At 40.2% G+C, this 24,240-nt stretch overlaps 3 protein-coding genes across 3 annotated transcripts; 2 read left to right on the plus strand and 1 right to left on the minus strand.

Moving 5' to 3' along the window:
- The first annotated feature begins 8,516 nt into the window (after positions 1-8,516).
- Positions 8,517-15,221, plus strand: LOC111331225 (ubiquitin-fold modifier-conjugating enzyme 1). The gene is made up of 7 exons (XM_022936290.2): positions 8,517-8,708; positions 9,388-9,673; positions 9,798-9,865; positions 10,196-10,259; positions 13,035-13,111; positions 13,208-13,298; positions 14,015-15,221. The coding sequence occupies exons 2-7, from the start codon at positions 9,551-9,553 to the stop codon at positions 14,096-14,098; spliced, it is 507 nt and encodes a 168-aa protein (XP_022792025.1). The 5' UTR covers positions 8,517-8,708; positions 9,388-9,550; the 3' UTR covers positions 14,099-15,221.
- Positions 15,222-15,371: 150 nt separating this feature from the next.
- On the plus strand, positions 15,372-21,903 carry LOC111331198 (putative G protein-coupled receptor No18). The gene has a single exon (XM_088726862.1). It carries the CDS (start codon positions 17,232-17,234, stop codon positions 18,450-18,452), a length of 1,221 nt encoding a protein of 406 aa, XP_088582988.1. The 5' UTR covers positions 15,372-17,231; the 3' UTR covers positions 18,453-21,903.
- LOC111331206 (histamine H2 receptor) lies at positions 19,310-23,065 on the minus strand. Its single transcript, XM_022936269.2, has 2 exons — positions 22,814-23,065; positions 19,310-21,337 (listed from the first exon to the last, which is right to left on the minus strand). The coding sequence occupies exons 1-2, from the start codon at positions 22,865-22,867 to the stop codon at positions 20,300-20,302; spliced, it is 1,092 nt and encodes a 363-aa protein (XP_022792004.1). The 5' UTR covers positions 22,868-23,065; the 3' UTR covers positions 19,310-20,299.
- Positions 23,066-24,240: the final 1,175 nt, after the last annotated feature.

The following is a 24,240-nucleotide window of genomic DNA, read 5'->3' on the forward strand; positions in this document are numbered from 1 at the left end:
TATTGTTTCAATTTGAGGGTGTTTCTTTTTGTATGCAATTCATTGACTGTGTGACATATAGGTATTTCCAGTTTTAGCCAGTACTCCAAAACAAGACCTCGCTGAAAATATATGTGTGGAGGGGAGGTATTTCAACCTGATAACAAGGACAAAACAATGTCCCAACGATGTTCCAACAATTTTCCTTGTGTGAATTAGTGGTTGGAATTTTATGGCAATAATGGATTACATCAGAGAAATATCAAGATTAAGTGAAGTGAAGTTTGAAATTCTCTTTTCTTAACCAAAACCCTACCTATTTTCCCTCTAACCCTAACCAAAACATAAACATTGTGTCATTAATGTTAAAAGCTGAAATTTGAAATTTCTTTTAGGCATATTTTCAAAGTTGCTTCTGCATTAATCTTTGTTGAAGAAATACTCTTAATAAATATCTTGAGAATAGCTTAAGATGGTAACTGTGGCACAGAAAATATTTTTGAAAGCAACTGTCAGCCATTGCGGACTTGTTTATAAACAAAGATGAAGGTCTCTGGTGTAAGTTTTTATAACTGTCTAGACCTAATTCCTAGTTCTGCTAGTTTTAGTAACATGGAGGGTGATTAATGAGTGCAGCATGTGTAACCATCTGAGTAGCATGTCTTCAAATGTAAGGTTGAAGACTTCCCATTTGAAAATTATGATGAAACACTGATGTCATAAACATTCTCTTACACTCCAGAGCTACAAAGCTCTTTTCAAGAGATTTCACCAACTTTATTTCAGGTACATACAAAAACTGGGAAATATGAATTTTCACATGTCTTGAAAATGACCCTTGCATCTACAACAACTTGAGTATACATTAAGGTTAATGTAAACAGCTAGAATCACTATAACTTTTCAAATGATCAACAATAGAAATTAGTATTATTTCATTGCCAAATTTGAATAATGTACAGAGACAAATTTGTTACACATGAATTTTCCAAATGTTGAACATAAACAACAACCATCACTGGGTAATGTTCTGTAATGTTGTTTTGGTAGCAATAGGAAATACTATTTAAAAAGTATATCATCTTTTCAGGAGTTGCCATCAAAACTGTCACTAAAAGTTTGAGTCTATCTATAAAATATAAAATCTTTCCCTTGTCATTTTTCTAAGTTGTTTCATGAATATTACTTCAGTCATTTGGTTTCTCTGGTATCAAATGTAGTAATACCAGATGTATCTGCACTGGCTATATTTAAAATAAGGAACAAGGAACAGGGGAACTGGGAATGGGGAACGGGGAATGGAGATTAGGGAATCTTTAAAGTGGGACATTTTTAAAAGCGAGAACTTTAAAATGGGCTTTATAAGCGGGAATGTTAAAAATGGGAAATCTTTAAAAGCTAGAATTTAAAAATGGGCGTTAAAAGCAATAATCATGGAAAAGTTCCTCTTTTTTTACGAGAATGAATTCAATAAAATTCATAACTGTTAACACTAATAAAGCTACATGACAGAGGAAATCCCACCACAAGGTTGAGGTTCGCTCAATGTGACAATTTTGTTTTTGGCGGATGGCAGTGGCACTCAAATTTTTTTTTTTTATTAGTCCAAATGGTTAGTCGGTCATTGGTTCTATTAGCAATTATGATTGAATAGTCCAATACACATAGCTTTCTGGTATTATCCTGTGGCGTTCCTATCCTGGGAAACCGGTGGAAGGGAAAAAAAGAACGCCCAATACAATTACTTCACGAGTCGTCTGCCCATAGTCCAGAATTTGACATTTTGACTGATTGGTTGTAAAACATTGACGGATTAAACAGACATTTTAACTTGCTATTCCCATTCCCTAAAAAATAAACGTGTAAATGGCCCATTTTAAAGATTTATCATTTTAAAGATTCCCTATCTTAAAGATTCCTCATTTTAAAGCTTTCCCATTTCCTATTCCTCCGTTCCCCGTTCCCTATTTTAAAGATAGCCTATCTGTACTACACACTTTGATAAAACTTTGATCGTGTACTCTTTGGGTAGAAAAAGAGCACTGCGCAAGGCATTGACTCATCCTTCAACAAACCGAAGAGAAAACATCATCAAAGTCAAGGGAGGATTCGTGTGGCAAGTCTGGTTTGTAAATACGTTATATGGGAGGCAGATCTTTTACGATATTGTGATAAGTCCATTTTCGGGTCCGCAGGCACTTAATTTCTAACGTACTGATCGAACACAACAAGCGGCCATGTTGTCTTTATTACACACACAACAACAACCACCTCAAGGGGGGTGGTAACGAAAGTAACACATTTCGTTCTAACAGGGAGGTACACGGTTTCGGCTTTCGCTACAATGCTCCCCCTCCTAAGAGACACTGTCCTCAGTGTCACGGTGCTAACCACTCTAACAGGAACGAATAAAGTTAACAATTTAACAACAGCTCTGAACGTCTTGTAAAGTTCTTCTAAAACAACAAGCACTGATCAGCAAACAATAGAAACTAATGTCACTCAAAGTTCCTCCTGTCTATCAGGCTTAAGAAATTCTTTAAAAGTCTATTTGAGTGTTCAATGTCCAAGGTAATGAAGGGGTTAGACCCAATCACCGTAACGATTTGGTTCTCTCCGCTCCCTTCCATAACGTGTCCGTACATTATGTGGTAGGCTTCCTCGGGAAGGGGTCCCACTGTCCTTCTCCAACACGCCCTGTTGGTCTACAACTGGAACCACTGGCAGGGCATCAGCAGGTATCTCTGCATCTGTATCCCTTCCCGTGTCTGCTTCGTCGTCACTGTTCTCCGCATCAGATTCAGGCTTCTCGGACATTGTTTTTGAATCAGGTTGGATGCTACCATGAACAGAATTCTGAGACTCCACGGCAATGCTGCCATCCAGAACACCTTCCCTCAGCACAGTTGGAACAGAGCCACCCGGGATAACCGGCTCAATTTCTCCAACACTCGCAACTTGGGATACAGGCGTAACAGTCTCTCCTTCCTCCGAAATCCAGCTCCTCAATGCTGGTCCGAGATATGGCTTGAGTCGGTCTGCGTGAATAACTTTAGCTTTTGCCCTTCGACTTTTTTGAATACGATAGGTTACATCTGACAACACAGACACCACCAAATAAGGCCCTTCCCACGGACAATCCAACTTGGGGTTCCTGCCTTTCTTTCGGCGTACGTTGTGCAGCCAGACGCTGTCTCCCACCCGGAAAGGCTTACTGGACACTCGTTTGTCATAGTTTCTCTTCTGCCGTTCTGCTGCTTTTCCGAGATGTCGTCGTGCTACCTCGTGGGCGCCAGACAGTCTCAGTTGAAGAGCCAATGCATACTCGGTTGACAGAGGCGGCGTATCTGGAGTTGACTCAGTGATTACGTCAAGTGGGACTTCAATTTCACGCCCAAGCATTAGCATGTTTGAGGTTTCCCCCGTAGACTAATGCACAGAGCTTCTGTAGGCCATCATGCAAGGTTGAAGTTGTAAGTCCCAGTCCTCTTGACTTTCTTTAAGTTTTCCTCGCAGCGTTTCAACCAATGTTCGATTGTACCGTTCCACCTGTCCGTCTGACTGTGGATGCAATGGGGTGGTTCTAGTTTTCTCGATATCCAAGAGCTTACACACTTCAGCCATGACTTTGGACTCAAAGTTTGTTCCCTGATCACTATGTAACTCCCGAGGAACTCCAAAACGACACACGAACTCACCCACCAACTTTTCAGCTACTGTGACAGCTTCTTGATTCGGGATAGGATAGCTTTCAGTCCACTTGGTAAAGTAGTCAGTTACAACAAGAACAAATTTATTACCACGAGGTGTCTGAGGCAGTGGTCCAAGTATGTCCATCGCAAGACGTTCCATCGGAGCACCAACCACATATTGCTTCAGAGGCGAACGTCGCTTCCGTCCCCAGCTCTTCTTGGCACCACACTCATGACAAACCTTGATCCATCTCTTGACTCGTGAAGTTAGGCCTGGCCAGTAGTACCGAGCTCTAAGCGCTCCCAGTGTCTTGTTGACACCCCGGTGACTTGCAGTTGTATGGTTGTGATGAGCTCTGAGCGCCGTTTCTTGCAGGTTGCTTGGAAGTACAATCTGGTACTGTATTCTAGTAACACTTCCCTCTTCCCACCTCCGGCATAGTACTTGATCTCGGATTTCCAGTTGGTCTCACTGGGCCCAAAGTGCCTTCACTGTGCGGTCATATGGAGAGACATCTTCCCACTTCGGTCGGACTGCACTTGCACCTTTGCACTGTAATATCACCTTTAGGCTAGGATCTGCTGCTTGTTGCTCATGAAGGTACTCTCGAGTCCACGTTGGTTCCAGTTTGATCGTTTTGCACCAAGTTTCAGGCCGATCATTGGTAAAGCAACGTTCAGTAGTAGCTGACGACAATTCTGCTCCACCTCGCTTATCGTGAAGAATTTCCGTTTGCTCCTTTACAAACTCGTCACTCCTACCCTGGGAAACATCAGTCTGAACAGCAACACTAACCACTTGCTCCACCTTCTTCCACTCCTTACACCATTTGCAACCATCGTTACAAGGTCTTCGTGACATGGCGTCAGCATTTTGATGTCGTTGGCCTTCTCGATACTCAATCTCATATGTAAACACACTGAGGAACTCTATCCATCTTGCCAACTGTCCCTCTGGTTCCTTGACTTTAAGCACTGAGCGAAGGGGGGGCGTGGTCAGTCCTTATGCGAAACTTCGGCCCCTGCAAATAGTGACGAAACTGCTTCACAAACTCCACAATAGCAAGCAGCTCTTTCCGCGTAACGCAGTAGTTTCTCTCGGCCTTGGTCAACGTTCTGCTCGCATAAGCAACTGGATGCTCCACCCCATTCTTTAACTGACTCAAGACGGCTCCAATACCATGGTTGCTGGCATTAGTGTCAAGTATGAACTCCGCAGTGAAATCTGGGTATGACAAGACCGGAGCTGTGGACAACAAGGTCTTCAAGGTATCAAACGACACCTGGCACTCGGATGTCCAAGTAAAGTCAACATTTACTTCTGTCAGTTTGTGAAGAGGCCTGGCTACCAGGGCAAAATTTGGAACAAAACGTCGATAGTAACTGGCAAGTCCTAGAAAGCTCTTTACTTCAGTTGCATTCTCAGGTACTGGCCACTCATGAACTCGTTTAACCTTCGCAGGGTCAGTCTCGATGCCCTTCTCAGATACAATATGGCCAAGATATGCGACGCGTTACTGGAACAGCAGACATTTGCTTGGTTTTAATTTAAGTCCAGCTGATGCAAAGCGAACGAACACTTCCTCTAAACGCTCCAGTTCCTCTTGAAAAGTTCTCCCATACACAATTGTATCATCAAGGTAGATAAGGCAGGTCTCAAACCTTAGCCCTGCTAAGATCAGTTCCATTAATCTTTCAAAGGTACTTGGTGATGAAGTGAGACCGAAAGGCATAACATTCCACTCGTAGAGACCAGAAATGGTTACGAAGGCTGCTTTACCACTGCTAGCTGGGTCCATAGGGACTTGCCAATACCCCGATGCCAGATCCAAGGTGGAGAACCATTTTGCACCGGAAAGAGAACACAGAGAGTCATCAATCCTTGGCAACGGGTAAGCATCTTTGACTGTTACTGCGTTGACCTGTCTGTAATCTACACAGAACCTTTGCGAGCCATCCTTCTTGGTAACTAACACCACAGGAGATGACCACGGACTGTTGGATTTCTTCACAATTCCACGTTGTAACAAGTCCTCCACCTGCCTCTCAATTTCCGCATGTTTCGATGGTGATGTGCGGCGAGGATGCTGTTTGATTGGTCTTGCATCGCCTGTGTCGATATTGTGTGTCACTAGGTTGGTTCTGCCAAGATCTTGTTCTGATAAGGAGAATACGTCTTTATGCCGGTGTAAGAGTCCAGCAACTGCCTGGCTTTCTTCTTCGGTCAACTGTTCTGAACTGCGCCGCCAAAGTTCTCTGAGTGGATCTGGTAACAAGTCTCCACTTTCCTCCGCCCTCCTCTGGCTTTGGTCAATTCCAATTGTGGAGCCCTGAGAGTTAATTTCAGGAAACTCCAGCTCTGCCACGTTGGAAACTGGTTTGGCCACAGCTACCACAGTCTGAGCACCGATGGTTTGCGTTTTGTCAGCAGTGTTAAGAATTCGCACTGGTACAAGGCCGTTATCTCCTGCAGAAACCAGAGTCCTTCCAACATACAGGCCTTTGTCTTGTAGACGGTTGCCACAGGGCTCTAGGATTCGCAATCCTTGATTAGCACTTTCAGCTTTGGACTGCCGGTGGATAAGATGAACTGGAATTACTGCTTCACAATGTGGTTCTATCACTACAACACGGCGAGTTACACATCTGAGACTGAGTTGCTGGAAACTCTCACTACAACAGTCAATTTCCTCTCCATTGATAAGAAGTTGTTGCTGAACTAGGTCAATCTTTGCATCTACATCAGACAAGAATTCCATGCCTAATATGGCAGAGTCCTCAATGTCGGCTACCAGTACACGTAAGCTTACATCTTGAGTTCCTATCCTTATAGTAATCTCCCCTGTGCCATACGTATTGGTTCTGCGCCCGTCTGCCACAAACACGTGTGAGCCATCTTCACGTAAGGGGAATTTAGCATCCTCAGGTAACCTCTTGTAGCACTCATAGGATAAAACATTTCTCACGGCACCCGTATCTACCAGCCAAACAACTTTACACTGTCCTATGAACCCAATGACATAAAGTCCATAGGGGCGAGATCTCCGATTAGGTACTACTGTCACATTCCCACCCTCTCTAAGATTGTTAACTGCAGTGTTAGAACTTTGAGGCCCATGACTGTCCAGGTATCCTACTGGGCCCTCGAGGACACCCTGTTCCCGTTTCCCGAGTACTGGTTAGTTGCCGGTCGTCCCCTTCGTTTAGGGCATTCTTTTCTCATGTGTCCCCTCTTTCCACAATGCCAGCATTCCCATCCCCTGGTTTGGTTTCCCTGTGGCACGTCATTTCTGATAGTTGGGGTACCCTGCGGCTGTAGTTGGTTTGCAAGAAATTCATTCAATTGCGTGATGATGCTTTGCTGAGCTTCTAATTGCTGTTGTTGCTGGTCTATCTGAAGCCTAAGCCCATCCACCTTTGTTTGCAATTGTGTTCGTTCTGTTTCCATGGCTCTGACTTTACTACCCGCCCGTCTGAAAGAATTATTGTTGTCTAGAAGTCGGAGGGATTCCAACTCTCTAGCTAGGGAAAGGGCTTGGTCGAGAGTTCCCGGTTTTTCCCGTCTAAGATACAGCCTATCATCCTTATCACTCAAAGCATCAATAAAATGTTGGACAGCAAAACGTTCCTGCACGGAAGCACCCAAATCCTGGTATGCTAGATCTACCATTGAACGAATATCTGTAGCTAACACTTGCAAACTCTCACCTTCGAATTGTCGACGATTTAACAGCCTGGCCTGATGTAACTCGGCTTGTTTCTCCACGCCAAATCGTAGCTGCAATCTCTCCACAATTTTGTCGTATTGTTGACAATCTGAATCCGTGAGTCCACTTAATAATTTCCTACTGTCACCACGAAGACTGGCGGCCAGAAACATCGCCTTTTCTTCCTCGGTCCACCCATTGACGATCGAGCAGCGCTCAAAATGCATCAGATATTCGTTCAGGGGTTGTTTTCCATCGAAATCTTCCGGTAGTTTAACAGGTTTCCTTGTTTGACGGACCACCGTCAACCCTTGTGACTTTGCGAGGGTTAACAAGTCATCATCGTTACGCCGGAATGGATTTGCAATCGAAGCACGTGACGTTTCGGTCGCTGGAAGTAGTGTGCTATCTCCGACCTCTGATGACTTTGCGGGGGTTAACAAGTCAGCATCGTTACGTCGGAATGGATTTGCAGTCGACGCACGTGGTGTTTCGGTCGCTGGAAGTGTGCTATCCCCGACCTCCGATCGTACAAAAAACGGGCTAAGCGCCTCCAAATCCGTTTTGAAAGGATTCTCTGACCTGATAGGAGTGGACCACCGCTGCCGCCAATGTGATAAGTCCATTTTCGGGTCCGCAGGCACTTAATTTCTAACGTACTGATCGAACACAACAAGCGGCCATGTTGTCTTTATTACACACACAACAACAACCACCTCAAGGGGGGTGGTAATGAAAGTAACACATTTCGTTCTAACAGGGAGGTACACGGTTTCGGCTTTCGCTACAATATTTAAACAAGTTGAGTGCAACTAGCCCTCAGAATAGGCGTTATTCATCTATTTATTCATTTCTATTACTTATTTCTTTATCTGTATACTTATTCACCATTTAGTTATGTATTTTCTTTTACTCAAAATTCAAAACCGCTTAAATCAAGTGAAATCGGTAAAATAATGACACCAGGAGCAAACAACACACGTATGGAACAAGGTAAGCCATTTTCATTTAATATTTTCACTTTAAACTTTCTCTGTGGATATCTTCTAGAAAATCCCATACAAATCCTTATAAATATGCAAATTGTGTTCCTTGTGTGGTTCTCAAAGAGAGCTTGGGTAGCCTGTGGTTCCAACAGATTCCAAGCGCTTCTTTTCCTTATTCCGTGCATTGAAATATCCAGTTGCATTTGTCTCCTTGACACCGCGTGTTTGAAAAACAGCAGTTAGGATTTGCGATAACACAATCTGTTCTTTCTTTTGGACTACATTGGCTGGGATCACTACACCCTTTGTTAAAGATCTTCGTCTCGGAATCGCCTACAGAGCAGGTGAAAGTGCCAGTGACGCATTATCGTGAACCTGTGCATGAAATTGGTGTTCTGTTTGAGTCGCAGTCTTCCCATAATTTCTCGCTCTTGCAAGTTTAACAGTTGAAGCAATCTTGCAAAGTGAGCACAGAATATGAGCATAGGGATCAGACAAGATGCAAGCAAGTGCGGTTCTTGTGGAACAGGGTATTCATGAATATGATGGATGCGACAGGTTGTCTATTTTGCATGTGAATGCATATCTTCTGCGGCACTACCTTGTTGCATCATTGTAAAACCTTTACTTTTGTTCATTGCATACAGAAGTGTGCTATATTTGTAATTTGGTTCAGTGAAATTGTAAATTGGCCACCATAAAGAGTTAAAACTGCTGATGTTTCGAGCCTTAGCCCTTCGCTCTGACGAAGGGCTAACGCTCGAAATGTCAGCTTTTTAACTCTTTACGGTGGCCAATTTACAATTTCAACTTAGTTGATATTACCAAATTACCCTGTTACTCCCACCGACGCAGCACCACAGTTTCTTTAGAAACTTATACCCTTTTATTCATTTGCAATATATATGTAGCCATGTGTAGTCTCAGACTGCTTATTTCTCGTCAACTTCTCAGTTCAAACTGACCCTCAGCTCATTTCATCTGTCCGTAAGTGAGATGGAGCAGTATTCTTGAATTTTACAGGCGGTGCCGGTCGGCAAAATTGGCATTTTGCGAGCATAATATGACCCAAGCCTGTCCTCCTCGCAAACACGTCCCAGTGAGTTGTGTTACCTTGGCAGGGAACCTGGTGCTGACACCTTGAGACGGTGTACATGAATGAGTTATCGAAGTTGTTGCATTCAAGATGGTGGACGAAGCAACAAAGAAAACAGTGGCATCTATTCCTACTTTAAAAACCAAAGCTGGTCCTCGGGATGGCGATCCGTGGGTTCAGAGGTTAAAAGAGGAATATATGAGCTTAATTAAGGTATGTTACTTCGAATTATTTGCTACAAGTTTGGAGAAGTCGTTTAGGAAAAACTCAAGCTGAAAATATTTGTCACTGTGTGTTCGCATACGTGTAATTCTGGGTGAAATTGTTATTGTTTCAGTATGTAAGTAACAACAAAGAAGCGGACAATGACTGGTTCAGGCTGGAATCAAATAAAGAGGGGACAAGGTATTCTTTTGTGGTTTGGCGAAAGTTATGTTGATGATGATGTTGGCAGTGATCATTCTTTCGATAGAGTAGTCTGAAATTTGTCGGAGTGAGTAGAGTCCTGAGAAGGGCGGTTGTCCACCCTGGACGATTAAACTACACTATCACATGTTACCCTCGGGTAACCACTCTTTCGTTGATTAAATTTGATTTTTCTCATGTACCACAGACTGCTTATTTTTTGTTTGTTTGTTTTTTTAACAGATTATGGTTTGTAATTTTTATAGCCTTTTGTAGCTTCTTTTGGTCAAAGAGTTCATGAATTTATTTTTATTTATATTTATTTTGTAGATGGTTTGGTAAGTGCTGGTATGTCCACAACCTTTTGAAGTATGAATTTGACATAGAGTTTGATGTAAGTTTAACCCACAAAATTATAGCTTTGAAATAAAAGCTAGCGCTAAGAAGTCACAACGTTTCGACCTCTCTGAGGTCATTTTCAAGTGAGTAAGTTTTCCAAATCAGCATAAATATGTTGAAGCAAGTTGAAGACGATAAAATGTGGCGAACGCTAAAATATGTGAAAAAGTGTAAACAATATACAATGGAAGAGACTAAAAGAATAAAATAATCGTAGCATGAATTGTTGTAAACAAATAGTTCATGCTACGATTATTTTATTATTTTATTCTCTTCCATTATATATTGTTTACACTTTTTCACATATTTTAGCGTTCGCCACATTTTATCGTCTTCAACTTGCTTCAACATATTTATGCTGATTTGGAAAACTTACTCACTTGAAAATGACCTTAGAGAGGTCAAAACGTCATGACTTCTTAGTGCTAGCTTTTATTTCAAAGTCGATTTCTAAGAAACTACTTATTAAAATTATAACTACAATAATTATTCTCTTTTTATCTAAAAGGCACTTCCAATGCTTATTGATGGTATCTGGTCAATTTGCCACCACAACGAACTCACCACCACAAAACTTGCCACCACTCAAAGTGAAATCACCACCAGTGGCAATTTGATTTAAACGTTATGTGTAGTCTCTTGTGTGAAACTTACATCAAATGAAAGCTAAGATGCAGTCATGTACTGTGAAAAGGGGAAGGGACTCAGAAGTTAAGTGTGGCATCTCATTAATGGAACATTAAATGAAATAAAACATGTTGATATCATGAAGATTATATCTTATTAACCAAGTGCAAGGGCTGAACTGGGGGAATATCAGCCCGAGGTCTTGACAGTACGGACTGAGCGCAGCACAGCTCGGTCCGTACAAAAAAGACTGAGGGCCAATATTCTTCCAGTACGGTCCTGAGCAAGCTTGGTTAATAAGAGATTCATTATACGACTGAAGTTCAAAGGGACACAAGTGCGGTATCATTCGGGACCATTCGGGACAGTGCCTGGTCCAATACTGAGAGAATATTGACTGGCAATAGAGCATTTTGATTGGTTGATTTTAGTTACTGGCCCTCTGACTTCCCAAGTCGTGTAATGAGATTAGTTAGCAGACAGCGAAACCAGAGTGAAATTTTCCAAGTGATAGATTACCACCGATATGAATGAAGTCAATGGAAACTTCATCCTACAAATGCTAAGCAGTCGAAGTCAATTGCAAAATTAAAAGGGATTACAAATACAGCAGAGTTTACTCAAACAGAGTTTGGCATCCTTTCTTTGTTTGGTAAATCCTTTGTTTCAAGCACAAATCAAATCTAATGCAACATATACAACAGGTTAGATCTTGAAGTTTATTTATCTTTTAGTTTTTATTATGCAAAAGTAAGAGTGCGTGCAAACATGGTAAAATTAGGCAGAAAGCTACTTGGTATCCTCTGGGAGATCCTAAAGGGCAAATGGATCAAACTTAGAATTCATAAGAATAATAAGTAGCATGTCAGTGCTGTTCCCTCTGCATTCATTAATTCATTAGAACAAAGAGTTTACCAAACAAAGAAAGGATGCCAAAGTCTGTTTAAGTAGACTTTGCTGTAGTTCTAAGGGCTTTTAATTTCACAATATACTTGGACCTCTTGGCATTTAAGTAAGGTAAGTTTCATATGATTTCATTTATATCAGCAGAAATCACGTGGCGAAAATCACTTGGTGAATGTCACTCTGTTTTGCTGTTTGCAAACTGATCATGATCTTCGGAATATCAAAATGTTTTATTTTGTTTAACGTTCCATTACTGAGATGCTACAGCTTTCCCTTTTGGCAATATACTGCAACATCTTATCAAATTGTCACCAGAGGCGATTTCAGTGGTGGCAAGTTTTGTGGTGGCAAATTGGCCATAACCTCTCTTGGATAACAATAGATCTTACCCATATGCTGTCCTCTTTTTAAAAATCATCCCCTCACTAGGGAATCATGTATGAGGCCTCTCATTCAAAGGTCCAACTGATTGGAATACTTCAATTTGAACCAAGTTGAACAAGTATATTCCTAAGGCTTATTTTAGTGATTTTTCTTATGCTTTTCTGATTATATGAAAGAAGGGAAAAACTAAAAGCACTACAATTAATTTGAAAAAAACCATCAGTTGTGTTAAACAGCTAACTTGAAAAACAGAAAAAAATTTTTGAGCTAATTTTAACATCAATATGTGGCTAAAAATGTCAGAAAAATATGCTGCAGAATGCTGAAAATCATGTCTCAGAGAGTTCCAAATCTCAATTTTTTCCTGAGGGAACATGCTCGTAGACCTCACTAGATATATCTTATTAACCAAGCGTGAGGGCCGTACTGGGAGAATATCGGCCCGAGGTCTTGACATTAAGGACCGAGCGCAGTGAGGTCCATACAAAAAAGACCGAGGGTGGATATTCTTCCAGTACGGTCCCGAGCAAGCTTGGTTAATAAGAGATTTATTATACGACTGAAGTTCAAAGCGACTCAAGTGCGGTACCACTCGGGACAATTCAGGACATTGCCCAGTCCAATACCGAGAGAATATTGACCGGCAATAGAACATTTTGATTGGTTGATTTTAGTTATTGGCCCTCTGACTGCCCGAGTCGTGTAATAAGAGGGTTTATTGCTGTGTAGACATAATTCAATTCAGTTGCCTCCTCAGTTCAGATCCTACACCAATTACATTTTCTGACGATGAATTTAAATTGTGTGATAAAGCCCCTTTCATAAATTATGATTTTGCTGGTTCCTTTACCAGATACCTATTACTTATCCTACAACTGCACCAGAGATTGCTCTTCCAGAACTTGATGGTAAAACTGCTAAAATGTACAGGTAAAAATGTTGATTTTGTCATATCCGTACTTTGAAAAGGTAAATAGAACCACTCTTATCTCAATTACACTCATCTATACCTACTCTTTGTTACAGGGGAGGAAAAATTTGTATGACAGATCACTTTAAACCTCTCTGGGGAAGAAATGTTCCTAAATTTGGAATAGCACATGCCATGGCTCTTGGAGTACGTACCTTAGACTAGAGCAAAGGCATCCATTTATTTACAAAGATATAGATTGAAACAATCTCTAACTGCTCCAGGGGTTTAATTATGATGTTTCACATTAGCCTTTTTCAGGTGGAACTTGTGGTAAAACTCTTATAAAAAAAAAATTCCCTTATACCCTCCTGCAGAAGGCCAAGGGCTGAAACTGGTAATTCAACAGCTGGAATTGTTATTCAAAGCTGGTTTCTATGCTTCATATTTGTACATTCATTTATTAATCCACACAAACACACTATATCCTGTCTAGTTCCTCCTGATGAGAGTCATTTGTTTGGTCCAACATTTTTATCCACCCTATACACACCATTTCTCTTAAACATTGTGAGTCCAAAAATATGCATGAAAGATATGTCATTTGTTTTTTCATTAAAAAGGTAGAGCAGGAGGCATATGCATTTCACTTCAACCTCTGAAAGTGACAAACCAGTGTGGAGTTTAGTAAAAAATCCGGAAATATTTTAAAGTAGCTGTTGTTATTTCCTTTCGTTAAAGTTCTCCTTGTTATTTTTTCTGTCATCACCTGGATTATAGAACAGCAAGCATATAAATACATCATGTTTACCTTCAAATTGGAACATTTTTTTAGAACAAATGTTTACAGAGGATGGGCACTCTATTTTAAAACCAACAAGCAAGAGTTATTGTGATAACTTTACTTCTTTTTATTTTTCCAGCTCGGACCATGGCTTGCTGTAGAAATACCAGATCTGATAGAGAAAGGATTGATTGAGTACAAAGAGAAGTCTGCTAGTAAATAGACAGGAAATGAAAATCGTAAGGAAAGCCAATAAATACTTCAAATTGTGGAGTTTTTTTTTTTTTTTTTTAAATGTGATCAATGTTGCTGAATGTTTGCCCCTTGTTTTTAAATTTCTTATAACACATCGTTGCAGTGCTAACTTTGTGGATAGTTTTGGTAATCGCCCGTACCGCTTTCCCTTTAGCCTTATCTATTTTGCAACGAAACTTATTTTATTGAGCTAAGCTCCAGTGTCCTAACGATCAGCGAGACTTGTTATCACTTTCTCTGAACAAAGGTTTGATAAAGACGTATGGTATATAAAGAATATGTTTCCAGCAGATCTCTCAATCCTCACTATGATGTTATCTTTCCCCCAGTCTTTTATTGACTTTGCACAACAACCAACGATAAACTAGTGAATTTCCTTTTCTGTTTTTCACCGTCTTTGCCCGAGATTGCCTGACTAATTTTGACATGAGATTTTGCGCAATTTTATGGCACTTCTGCGGATTGAATTTTAGTCTCAGCAGCAAAGCTCTTGTAGTCATTCGAGCGCGCGTAGCCTGATTAAAAAAACCTGGTGACAATCGTTGCAAACCTGTAGTGTTCATTTCCTCAGTTGTTAAACATGCAAAGCGCAAATTTTGGAACGTGGTCTAGATACGCACACACACGGACACACACACTGAAACTCTTGCACAACTTCTAACAAAATCATTATCAAGCGTAGCATATTCGTTTATATCTATTTTGTTCAGTCCTTTTGAAAATAGAATTTCATTCACTGTGGCATCTTAATAAAACGTTCATTAAATCAGTTTGTACAAGCATGTTGTTCCGTCAGGTAAAGTAAACAAAACTTGAAAACGTAAGAAGAAAGCATTGAAAACATGCGACTGTGGGAAAAGATCCAAAGATATTCCAATTAAAGAAATCTTTCATTGTAAGGGAAGTAGTGTGGCATTTTGAAAGCTTAGGTTTCAAAATATTTTTGACTTGAATTAAAAATTTATATCGTAATCTTTAATTTTTGTTGCAAATCCTTAAAAGTCTTGCTGTTTTCATTTTTTGTTTTAATATTTCAAATAAGACTTGTTAAAACAAAACAAAATAAAAAAGAAGTATGTCATCTTCCTGGAGATTATCTTCCTGTTTTGTGTTGCCGGCGTCCACAACAGAGAAGTGCGTCGCCGGTTGTCCTTTGAACTTTTGCTTATCGGTGTACTTGGCTTTCACGAGGTTTAGTAAGTGTTAAAATATTCCCTAATTCATGTCCTCTTTTCCATTCTGTTATCTTGTAAGTGTTCTTAAGTACTAAATTTTCCTGTTTTGTTAACACAAAACCCTTATTTTTGGAATTCGACTTGTTTTTAACAGCTAGGCATCAGTAGCACTCTGACCAGAGCTTACTTTGAATGATTTCCTTAGAACGATCTTTCTGCTTTATATGGAAGTAAATAGATACTACTTAAAAGTGCAATTTTAACCGTTTGAAGAGAAGTAAAATAATTTCAGGTAAAACAGAAACCGGTTTGAAAAGGTAAATTCAGTAGAATCACGACACAAGTCTGTTTCAAGAAATGAAATGTTAATTGGTAAATCTTTTCTTGCCGGAAGGGATTACAGGGTCAATTTAAAACGAAATGTGCTCACGAAAACTAATTTGAACACCTTTTCAAAAAGCTTTCATATTCTCTAATTTAAACAATAGCCAGAAAATGCTCTCTGATTGGCCAAATGTTAATTATTCGCAAAATTGTAACTTAAATTTTTTTCCTGGGGTCTATATATATATATTGATTTGTGAGAACAAATTCTCTTCACTAAGAAGCTACGTGATATTTTTTTAACTCTCTTTAAATCAAAGCACTGAGAGTTTGCGGCATTTAATGAAGTGCCTTTCTGTTTTAAATATTAATAAAGCAAGTATGATGTTTTCAAGTGGTTCGCATCCGAAACGAAACATCAAAATAGTTGGCTTTTGTGTACAATTATCACGGCCAGATCTGTATTTGTACATATATATCAATTTTCTGATAATCTCTTTATTTTTCCCCATAAGCTTTTGAATAGTTTTTGTGTGTTTCTGGATGTACCTGGCAGGTGGACATTGAAAGATTTGACAACTGACATTTTGTTGCTCAATTCAAGGAAACATTTAAAGATATTTTATTTTTGTTCAATTGAGCACTAAACGTGACCCTAACACAGAGCGTACTGTTCATTCATAATGAGAAAGGCGGGACAGAGGTGAAACAAAATCGAAAACTTCTTACAGCTAGATCTTGTAACGACGACGCGTGACTGACTTAAATTGCGAACTATTAGATTTTAGCAGACCGGCCTAATTTTCAAATTGAGAACCGCCGCCATCGATAAGGAAAATAGAACAACACAAAATTATCAGCGGGTTTGCCGGCAAGAGATAACCCCGTTTTGTGCAGCAAGAGCGGAAAACCATGCCAAAAAGTGTTGAATGATAAGATTTGTGCGCTGCCGTCAGATGGAATAGATTAAAAGTCATTGTGGTGGACAAGGTGGGCTGTGAGGATTTAACTTTAATCATACGAACTCATTGCTAGCGTTATTCACTCTCCTCTTTTGAAGTCCGACAAAGTCAATTACATAACAGGAACGTGGCTACAATACAGAGGAACCGCTTCAGGTTCAGTTTTCATTTAGTTGTTTCTTGAAATTGCACTGCTTTTACCCTGTTCTTGACAAAATTACTTTCAAGTTAGGAGTTATCTGTTTGTTTGTTTGTTTGTTTATTTGCGACGGACAAATTCAAAACTACTTACAACTTCGAGGTTTGACGACGACAGGCAGACAACAGCCAGCGCGGACAACACATATTGGCCTAAATCTGCCTCTCTGTGCACGAAAGGAAATAAGTCAGAAGAACCTTTTAGCGGCAACTCTACTTGTCGCTTGAAATTGTTTGCACAGCTGAAGCATTATAGATAACATCAACAACGAAATTCGATTGAACGGAACCTTGGAAAGCTTCTTCGCGAGAGATTTCGAGGTTCTTTAAAGCTACAGCAAGAGACTGACTAGCTGGCTAAAGTAATATCATCTCATTCTGAAGGCATACCAATATCGTTAACACTCCTTCAAAAGAAGCTAAACCGGAAGAGGAACGGAAGATGCAAGAAGCTAACAACTCAGCTGAAATCCTCGATCCAAAATCGGAATGGACTGGAGACGAACCCGAGAACATCACGCTCGCATCGATACCGTTGGCTTTCCTAATCGTCTTTACAATTTTTGGAAACATTCTGGTTTGTGCCGCGTTTTATCATTGCCGAGATCTTCGCAATGTAACCAATTACTTTGTTGTTTCACTGTCTGTTGCCGACCTGTTAGTAGGGTTCGTGTGTATGCCATTCTGGTTCACTTACCTTATCAAACAATGGCCCGACCCTATTAAGGACAAAGAACTGTACACGTTATGGATTTGTTTGGACATTGTGAGCGGGACATCTTCAATAATGAACTTAGTAGCTATCAGCGTGGATCGCTTCTTCGCCATAACATCTCCATTTACTTACCATTCGAAACTGACTAAGAACCGCGCTCGTTTATGCATTGTGTTTCTGTGGACCTACTCCATTACTGTGGCCAGTTTACGGCTCATCTCAACGCATAGCAAATGGTATGCATATTTTGTTGCTGCTGCGAGTTATTTTCTACCGTTGCCAGTTCTTCTCTTTTCCTATGCCAGAATTTTCCGTGTGGCTCATCAACAGGCTTTAAAAATGCGAATTGAAACCTATGGCCAAGAAATGTCAGATGTTGAACATAAGAACGGGGAAACCGCCGACTCAGAGACTTTTGTGAAGCCTCGCGCCTCTTACAGCGTGGGACGGAGTTCTTCCACTGCGAATCGCTTCCTTTTCCATAAAGTGCGCCCGCGCTTAACTAGTCAGAGCTCCGTTCGCCAAATGCGTCGTGTATATCATACTGATCTTAAAGCCGCCAAGACGCTGGCGATTGTAATGGGTGCTTTTCTCGCTTGCTGGTCACCCTACATCATCACGTTACTGATAACAGTCTCGTGTACGAGGTGCATGTCTCAGGACGCGACCTTACAACTCGCTAAAGCTATGAAGTGGCTGCATTACTCTAATTCAGCGGTAAATCCGATCATCTACACGCTCCTTAATCGGCACTTCCGAGCAGCTTTCCGTAGGATTCTCTGTCGGTTCGTCTCCGATCAAAGTTTCTCGTATGTCAGTCGATGGCTGTCGCACAGCACGCCAAGGACCAGCCGAAGTAGTGGAAATATTGTCGTTGAGTTAGGCAAAGCCAACTCTAAGACTGAGATGGACGTTCTTGTTTGCACTGAGATTGTGACCGTTGTTTAGAGTTAACTGAACAAGACAAGACAAGAGAAATTACGACTAAATTATCAAAGCAAACGATGAAGAATGAAGGACAGGCGACGATGATTTATATTTTATGCTCAATATGAAAAACTAGATTCTATTGAGAAACTGAGTAGAGGATTCCCGCTGAAAACCTTAGGAAGTCCCAGTTGGCTTTACATCCTTAATGTTTTAAACTTATAGCAATGAATTGCACAGACTTGCCAGACACGAACATGTTTTCCCTGACTTTCCGGCCGCAGCGCAAAGCTAGTTTTTTTTACTTAAGTCTCCATTGGCGCGTTAGGCAAAGTCCGTAAACAGACGTGTCTTTTCCTTTTGCCCGGAGATTTAAATTCCATTGCCCGGTTGTTTGAAAGGTGATTATAAATAATCTAATCCTGTCCTTGAATTCTCTTGAAAATAGAGGGTATGTTAGCGCTTATTTTTTTAGGTGGTTTTACCTTAGCCTGAGAAGAAACTGACAAAAACATTTCTGCACTCAAAATTGTCATCAAAGCTGCAGAGTTAAATCAGAAATTGTTGGCGACCAAATCCTTGCTTAGCTCTATCGTGCTTTGAACAACCAGAGACCACAACCAGGCCCATAAGTGTAAAAAAAGTGAATCAGAGATATGGCAAGGTGGATAAATTTGACACAAAATCAGAACTGAGAACAGGAATAATCAAGTCTACTTACTCTTTGTGCCTGTGTCGAGAAATATCAGCATTCAAGCAAAAGCAAAATCAAAACTGGGCATGGGAAGTAGCAAAGTCTGCGAGACGACCCAGCAGGGCCATTAAAATTAACTTCTATCATAGCACTCAGTAAAAATAAAAAAGATAGATACCAAAAGTTTGCGTACACAATTTTATCAGAAGAAGATTAACACTTTTACTGTTCTCCTATTGGTGTTAGATTTTAATTAACTGTTTTGTTTTGTTTTGTTTTGTTTCTTATTTTGAAGGCGTGTTAAACGTATTCAGTATTAGTAAACTCTTAATATGTGTCGTCCCCGGCGATATTACTATTACCGACCAACGCTGACAACTGTGACCCTAATTATTTTTACAGAAGTTACTAACACTAAATGGAACCCCATTGCCTGATTTGTTCATCCTAACTAATTCAGGTAAATTTCCAAGTTACTCGATTGCAGCCTCTGCTAATCTTGGTCTTCCTTAATGTTATCCATTTTTTATTTATCAAACGTTTCTGGCGTTTTCATACTCCAGACTTGGTAATCCAGGCTGTAATCCATTTAAAAGCTATTCAGCTCGTCGCTAAAGAGAATTCAAATTACCATGGTAACTCCATTAAGATAATTTCAATGACTTGACAGCATTATTTTACATTGAAATACTTTACCTGACTCAAGTGAAATACGTCTGAATACTTCAGATGACTTTATAATAACCCTTTCACTGCCAAAAGTGACCAATGAGTATTTTCTCCCTACAACATCAATACATCATCAACCAGAGTGGTGATCAGAAGAAAGAAAACCATTAACAAGTGGATGTTGTCGTTTTCACCCTAAATTTTCAGATCTACAATTAGCTCCAAGGCTAGGGTTGGCATATTTTGCGTGACAGCGGCCTTTACGTATGTTTTCCTTTTGAAATTTTGCGCGGGAAACAGGCGCGCTTCTTGTCAAACAAAATTGATCCCCGTGCGCGTGCCTAACATTTGACCGCTGTGTCAGGGTGGTAGCGGAAAAGTGAATTTTTTCTGTCGTCGTCTTTCCTATCCACCTTTCCGCCTGTCAAACACGCTCATCATTAGAAGTATTTTCTTTTCTGCACGTTCAGCATGTTAGTAAGCTTTATCAGTTAATGCCATGGAGTTACTGAGTTGGCAAAGAAAGTCTGTAGTGCATATCTTGTCCGCTGTTAGCAGAAGTTGTAACATTCCGCGTAGTGAAGCTATCAGTCTGACGTGTCATTCTGCCATTCAGACCGATTCTCCTTAACACATCTTTGAAGGCTGCCCTGAAGTTTGTGTTCAAACAGCTGTATATAAGCGGGTTCAGAGCCGAATTACCGTAGTGTAACCATTTAATCATGGAATAAACTTCATTGGGAACTTTGCATAACTTACAGTACCTAAAGATCAAATTAGCCACGAAAAACGGACACCAGCATGCAATGAAAACACCGATTACAATGCTGAGTGTTCGCGCAGCCTTGATGTCACGATGGAATCTTTCCGCTGTTGTGCGACCAGTTATCGATTGGTTCGGGTGCACACGACGAATGCTACGAGTATGCATTAAAGCGACTTGGAATATACGAGAATATGCGATTACCATGACCAACAGAGGAACGAAGAAAGAAGCCAGAGAAACGAACAACGGGTAGCTAGGCCATTTGATTGGTTGTATGGCTGCAATTGTTATAGAATAAATCCAAATGAAGGTTATTCCGATCGCGATTCGGAGTCGTGTGACTATTGTTGGATAACGAAGTGGATGATTTACAGCCAGAAAGCGGTCGATACTTATAAAGACAAGATTCATGATGGACGCCGTTCCACAGATGATGTCAAAACACAGCCAAACCGTGTAGAACGTAGGGAAGTTAGTGACGTCTGGTTTGCCTGTCAGGTTAACAGAAAGCCAAACTGGCATAGATATTGCGCCAACTAAAATATCAGTAACCGCTAAACTGATTATAAAGGCACTGGTGAAACTTTGAAGTCGTTTAGACAAGATACAGGCCAAACAAACCAGAATGTTACCAAACACAGCGAAAAGTATTATTATTACCAGGAACACATTCGCCACAATCAAGGAAACTTTGCGTTTGTCGGTGGTAACTTCATGGGTTGAGTTTGAACCTTGTGTTTCATTCATGGCCTGAAAACACTCTTCACGAGCTGTTCCCTGTAATGTGGATAGTTGAATGATTAGAATATACATAGGAGTTGTACTGTTAGTCGTTATATATGTGTGTGGCAGTACCCCTAGGCAATACGAAGAGAAACCTGTGGTCTGATTGGTTATAATTTGGATATATCAACAAAGTTGAAATGGTAAATTGGCCACCGTAACGATTACAAAAGCTGACGTTTCGAGCGTTAGCCCTTCGTCGGAGCGAATCGCTCCGACCAAGGGCTAACGCTCGAAACGTCAGCTTTTGTAATCGTTACGGTGGCCAATTTACCATTTCAACTTTGTTGATATATCCAAATTATTTCGTTACCCCCGCCGACGCAGCCCCAAACAGTTTCTTTAGAAGCTATCAGCCTTTATTCTTCTGATTGGTTACCCGAGCGGGCAAGATGGTCCCATCTTGCCCACTCGTCTCATGTCATTTCGTGTCATTCGCGAGCAAGAACTGAATCTGGTGTTGTTCAAAGTTTTTTGACAAAGTAAAGAAAAAGTATCAAATCACTTTACTTTCAATTCAATTACCAATTCGTCAAATAAAAAACGAGTACGCACCATCACTGTTGGATTTCTTTTTCTGCGCTCGAAAATAAAAAAAGTCATTCTGATTCTCTGGCATTGCCTTGTGTGTGACAGGCTGTCAGAATTATAGGTTCATTGAGATGCACAAGCTTACGTCGTTCCTTTTAGCTATTACTCTCTCACAGACAAGCCAAGAAAAGGAGCGCGTTTCCTCAAAAGAAGAGGTAAAGCAGATAGGAAGATAAAAAGAAGTCGTTTATTTGAGATATAAGAAAAATTGAAATGGAGTAAACAAAGTATCATCTTTCTTTGTAAGTGCAGGGTGTACGAACACTAACCGCCAAGGGTCTTGTGGGTGGATTTCTATTAAATGTTACACTGGTAGCACCGAAATAATAGTCCTAGCTCTATTCAGTTTCCAGTTTAACCCCAATTTAGAGAAATCCCGTGAAGAGGAAAAACGGGAAAGTGCGCGTAATATCGTCTCATCAATACTGAGGTTGACCAGTTTCTACTTCTGCATATCAAGTGAAGTTGAACTAAACAAGTTCTTGAAACTTGTATGAATTTATTATGAATTCGCCTGCTTCTTCAGTCAACCTTATGGGGGATCTCTCCTCCACACTCACTCTGAAATGTTTCATTTTGCTGACCTCGATCACCTCTTAGGAAGTCATACCAAAAACTTGAACGTTCAACTCTTATGTTGAACTGTCTACAATTGAAAAAAAAAAAAAAAACAATTTGTGCAGTTTTCCTTTCTTGAAGACTAAGCTGGCAAACTTCACGCGTCAGGTATTTTAAAGAATCTTTTCAGCGCTTATTTGCCTTGCTCATTGTACCGGTTTCTATAGATGTCTATATTTGGTATCAGATCCAAAACCACTATGATTTTGAGACCTTGAAACAATAACATTTTTACTTTGTTTCAACTAAAATTACTCTTACCTCCAATGTGTGATGGAAAGAGCTCTGTACAAAAGCTAAGTCAGATTTTGTCATCTGAAAATTCTGATTGCATGTTCCTTTAGGTCCCAAAAATGTCTTGGTCCCCGCTGTGGGTGTTAACCTGTCTCTATAGGCATGAAGGACATTGACCAGTTCAGAGACGAGTTTGTGTGAATGCTTTGTTCACAGGACCCGTCAGATCGCAAAGAGAACCAAGCGTTTTAAAATGATTAATTCTGAAATTTGATCCTAAGAACTGGAATGCTTTACGCACCTGTATGTAAAGAGTTGGCAAGAAGTACACCAAAGTGCTTTAATTATTCGTTATCGTCGATCTCTTAAAGGATGCTTACAAGCTTTTCAATCTTTATTTCGTTTTACGCCAGAATATTTCTCCGACGCAACGATCAGATAACGTCATGAAGAAGTGCTTTGAAATCCATTTGATGTGATAATTCCAGTGTTATCTCCCGCCGTGCGGGCGATTGCATCGCTAGGTAAGAGCTGTAGAGGGGTGCTCCGAGAGTGACATAAAATCTGATCCATTTTTGTTGTCCTCGTTTGAAAACATTTTAAATTCATTAACAGCACATGGACCAAAAGGAAGAATTACTATAAGAGACTTCCATAAATTAGCAACCTCTTTCATGAACTATTTAAGTAACAAATTTGACTTCACAAATTGACTAATGTGTTGGAATAGCTTCGTAAAAAATGTCAGAGATAACCATTAAGAGATGAGATTTGAAAAACTTATGTCGATTTTGAAACTTCTTTAAACGAAGGACAATTTCCTTTATTGTCCTGGTACATCCTTTGAAATTAAAAGTGCAAGAGCTATTTCCGGCATTTAAATCTAAAACGCCAAAATAAACAGCAACGGGGAAATTAAAAGAACCGGATAACTAAGAAAAGTCAACATGTAATCCCTTGTACAATTAATATAGTATTTGGAGACATGAATAAGGCGCCATTGGATTGGGGGTTTGACGGGTTCTTAATTCTGGTAGAATTTTTACTGAATTTTAACAAAATCAAGTTGTTCTGGCATTTGTGTTCCTTGTTGTAGAACCTCTCACAATATTCCCGGTCTTTCAGCCTTATTCAATTTGTTCGCATCAATTTGTTTGACAGTCATGTTGATAACGATGATCTCCTTTCCGCTTTAAATGTCTGAGCAAATAACGTTAACAATCTTATTGCGAAAGGGTTCGGGTTTGGAGAGGTCTGAAAATGGTTTAATCTGTGACAAAGAATTTAAAAAAAGCAGCGATTCCATTGACCTTACCTACATGGGTTGCAAATAACGTCCATTCTGTGGTTTTTATAACAATCACTTTTTCAAAGTACGAATGCAAAGTGCAAGAAATATGGCAATAATGATAATAATCAGACCGGCAAAACAATACTTTTATACCTTTTAAACC

This window comes from Stylophora pistillata, chromosome 7 (genome assembly GCF_964205215.1).
Source record: "Stylophora pistillata chromosome 7, jaStyPist1.2, whole genome shotgun sequence".
Lineage (NCBI taxonomy): Eukaryota > Metazoa > Cnidaria > Anthozoa > Scleractinia > Pocilloporidae > Stylophora > Stylophora pistillata.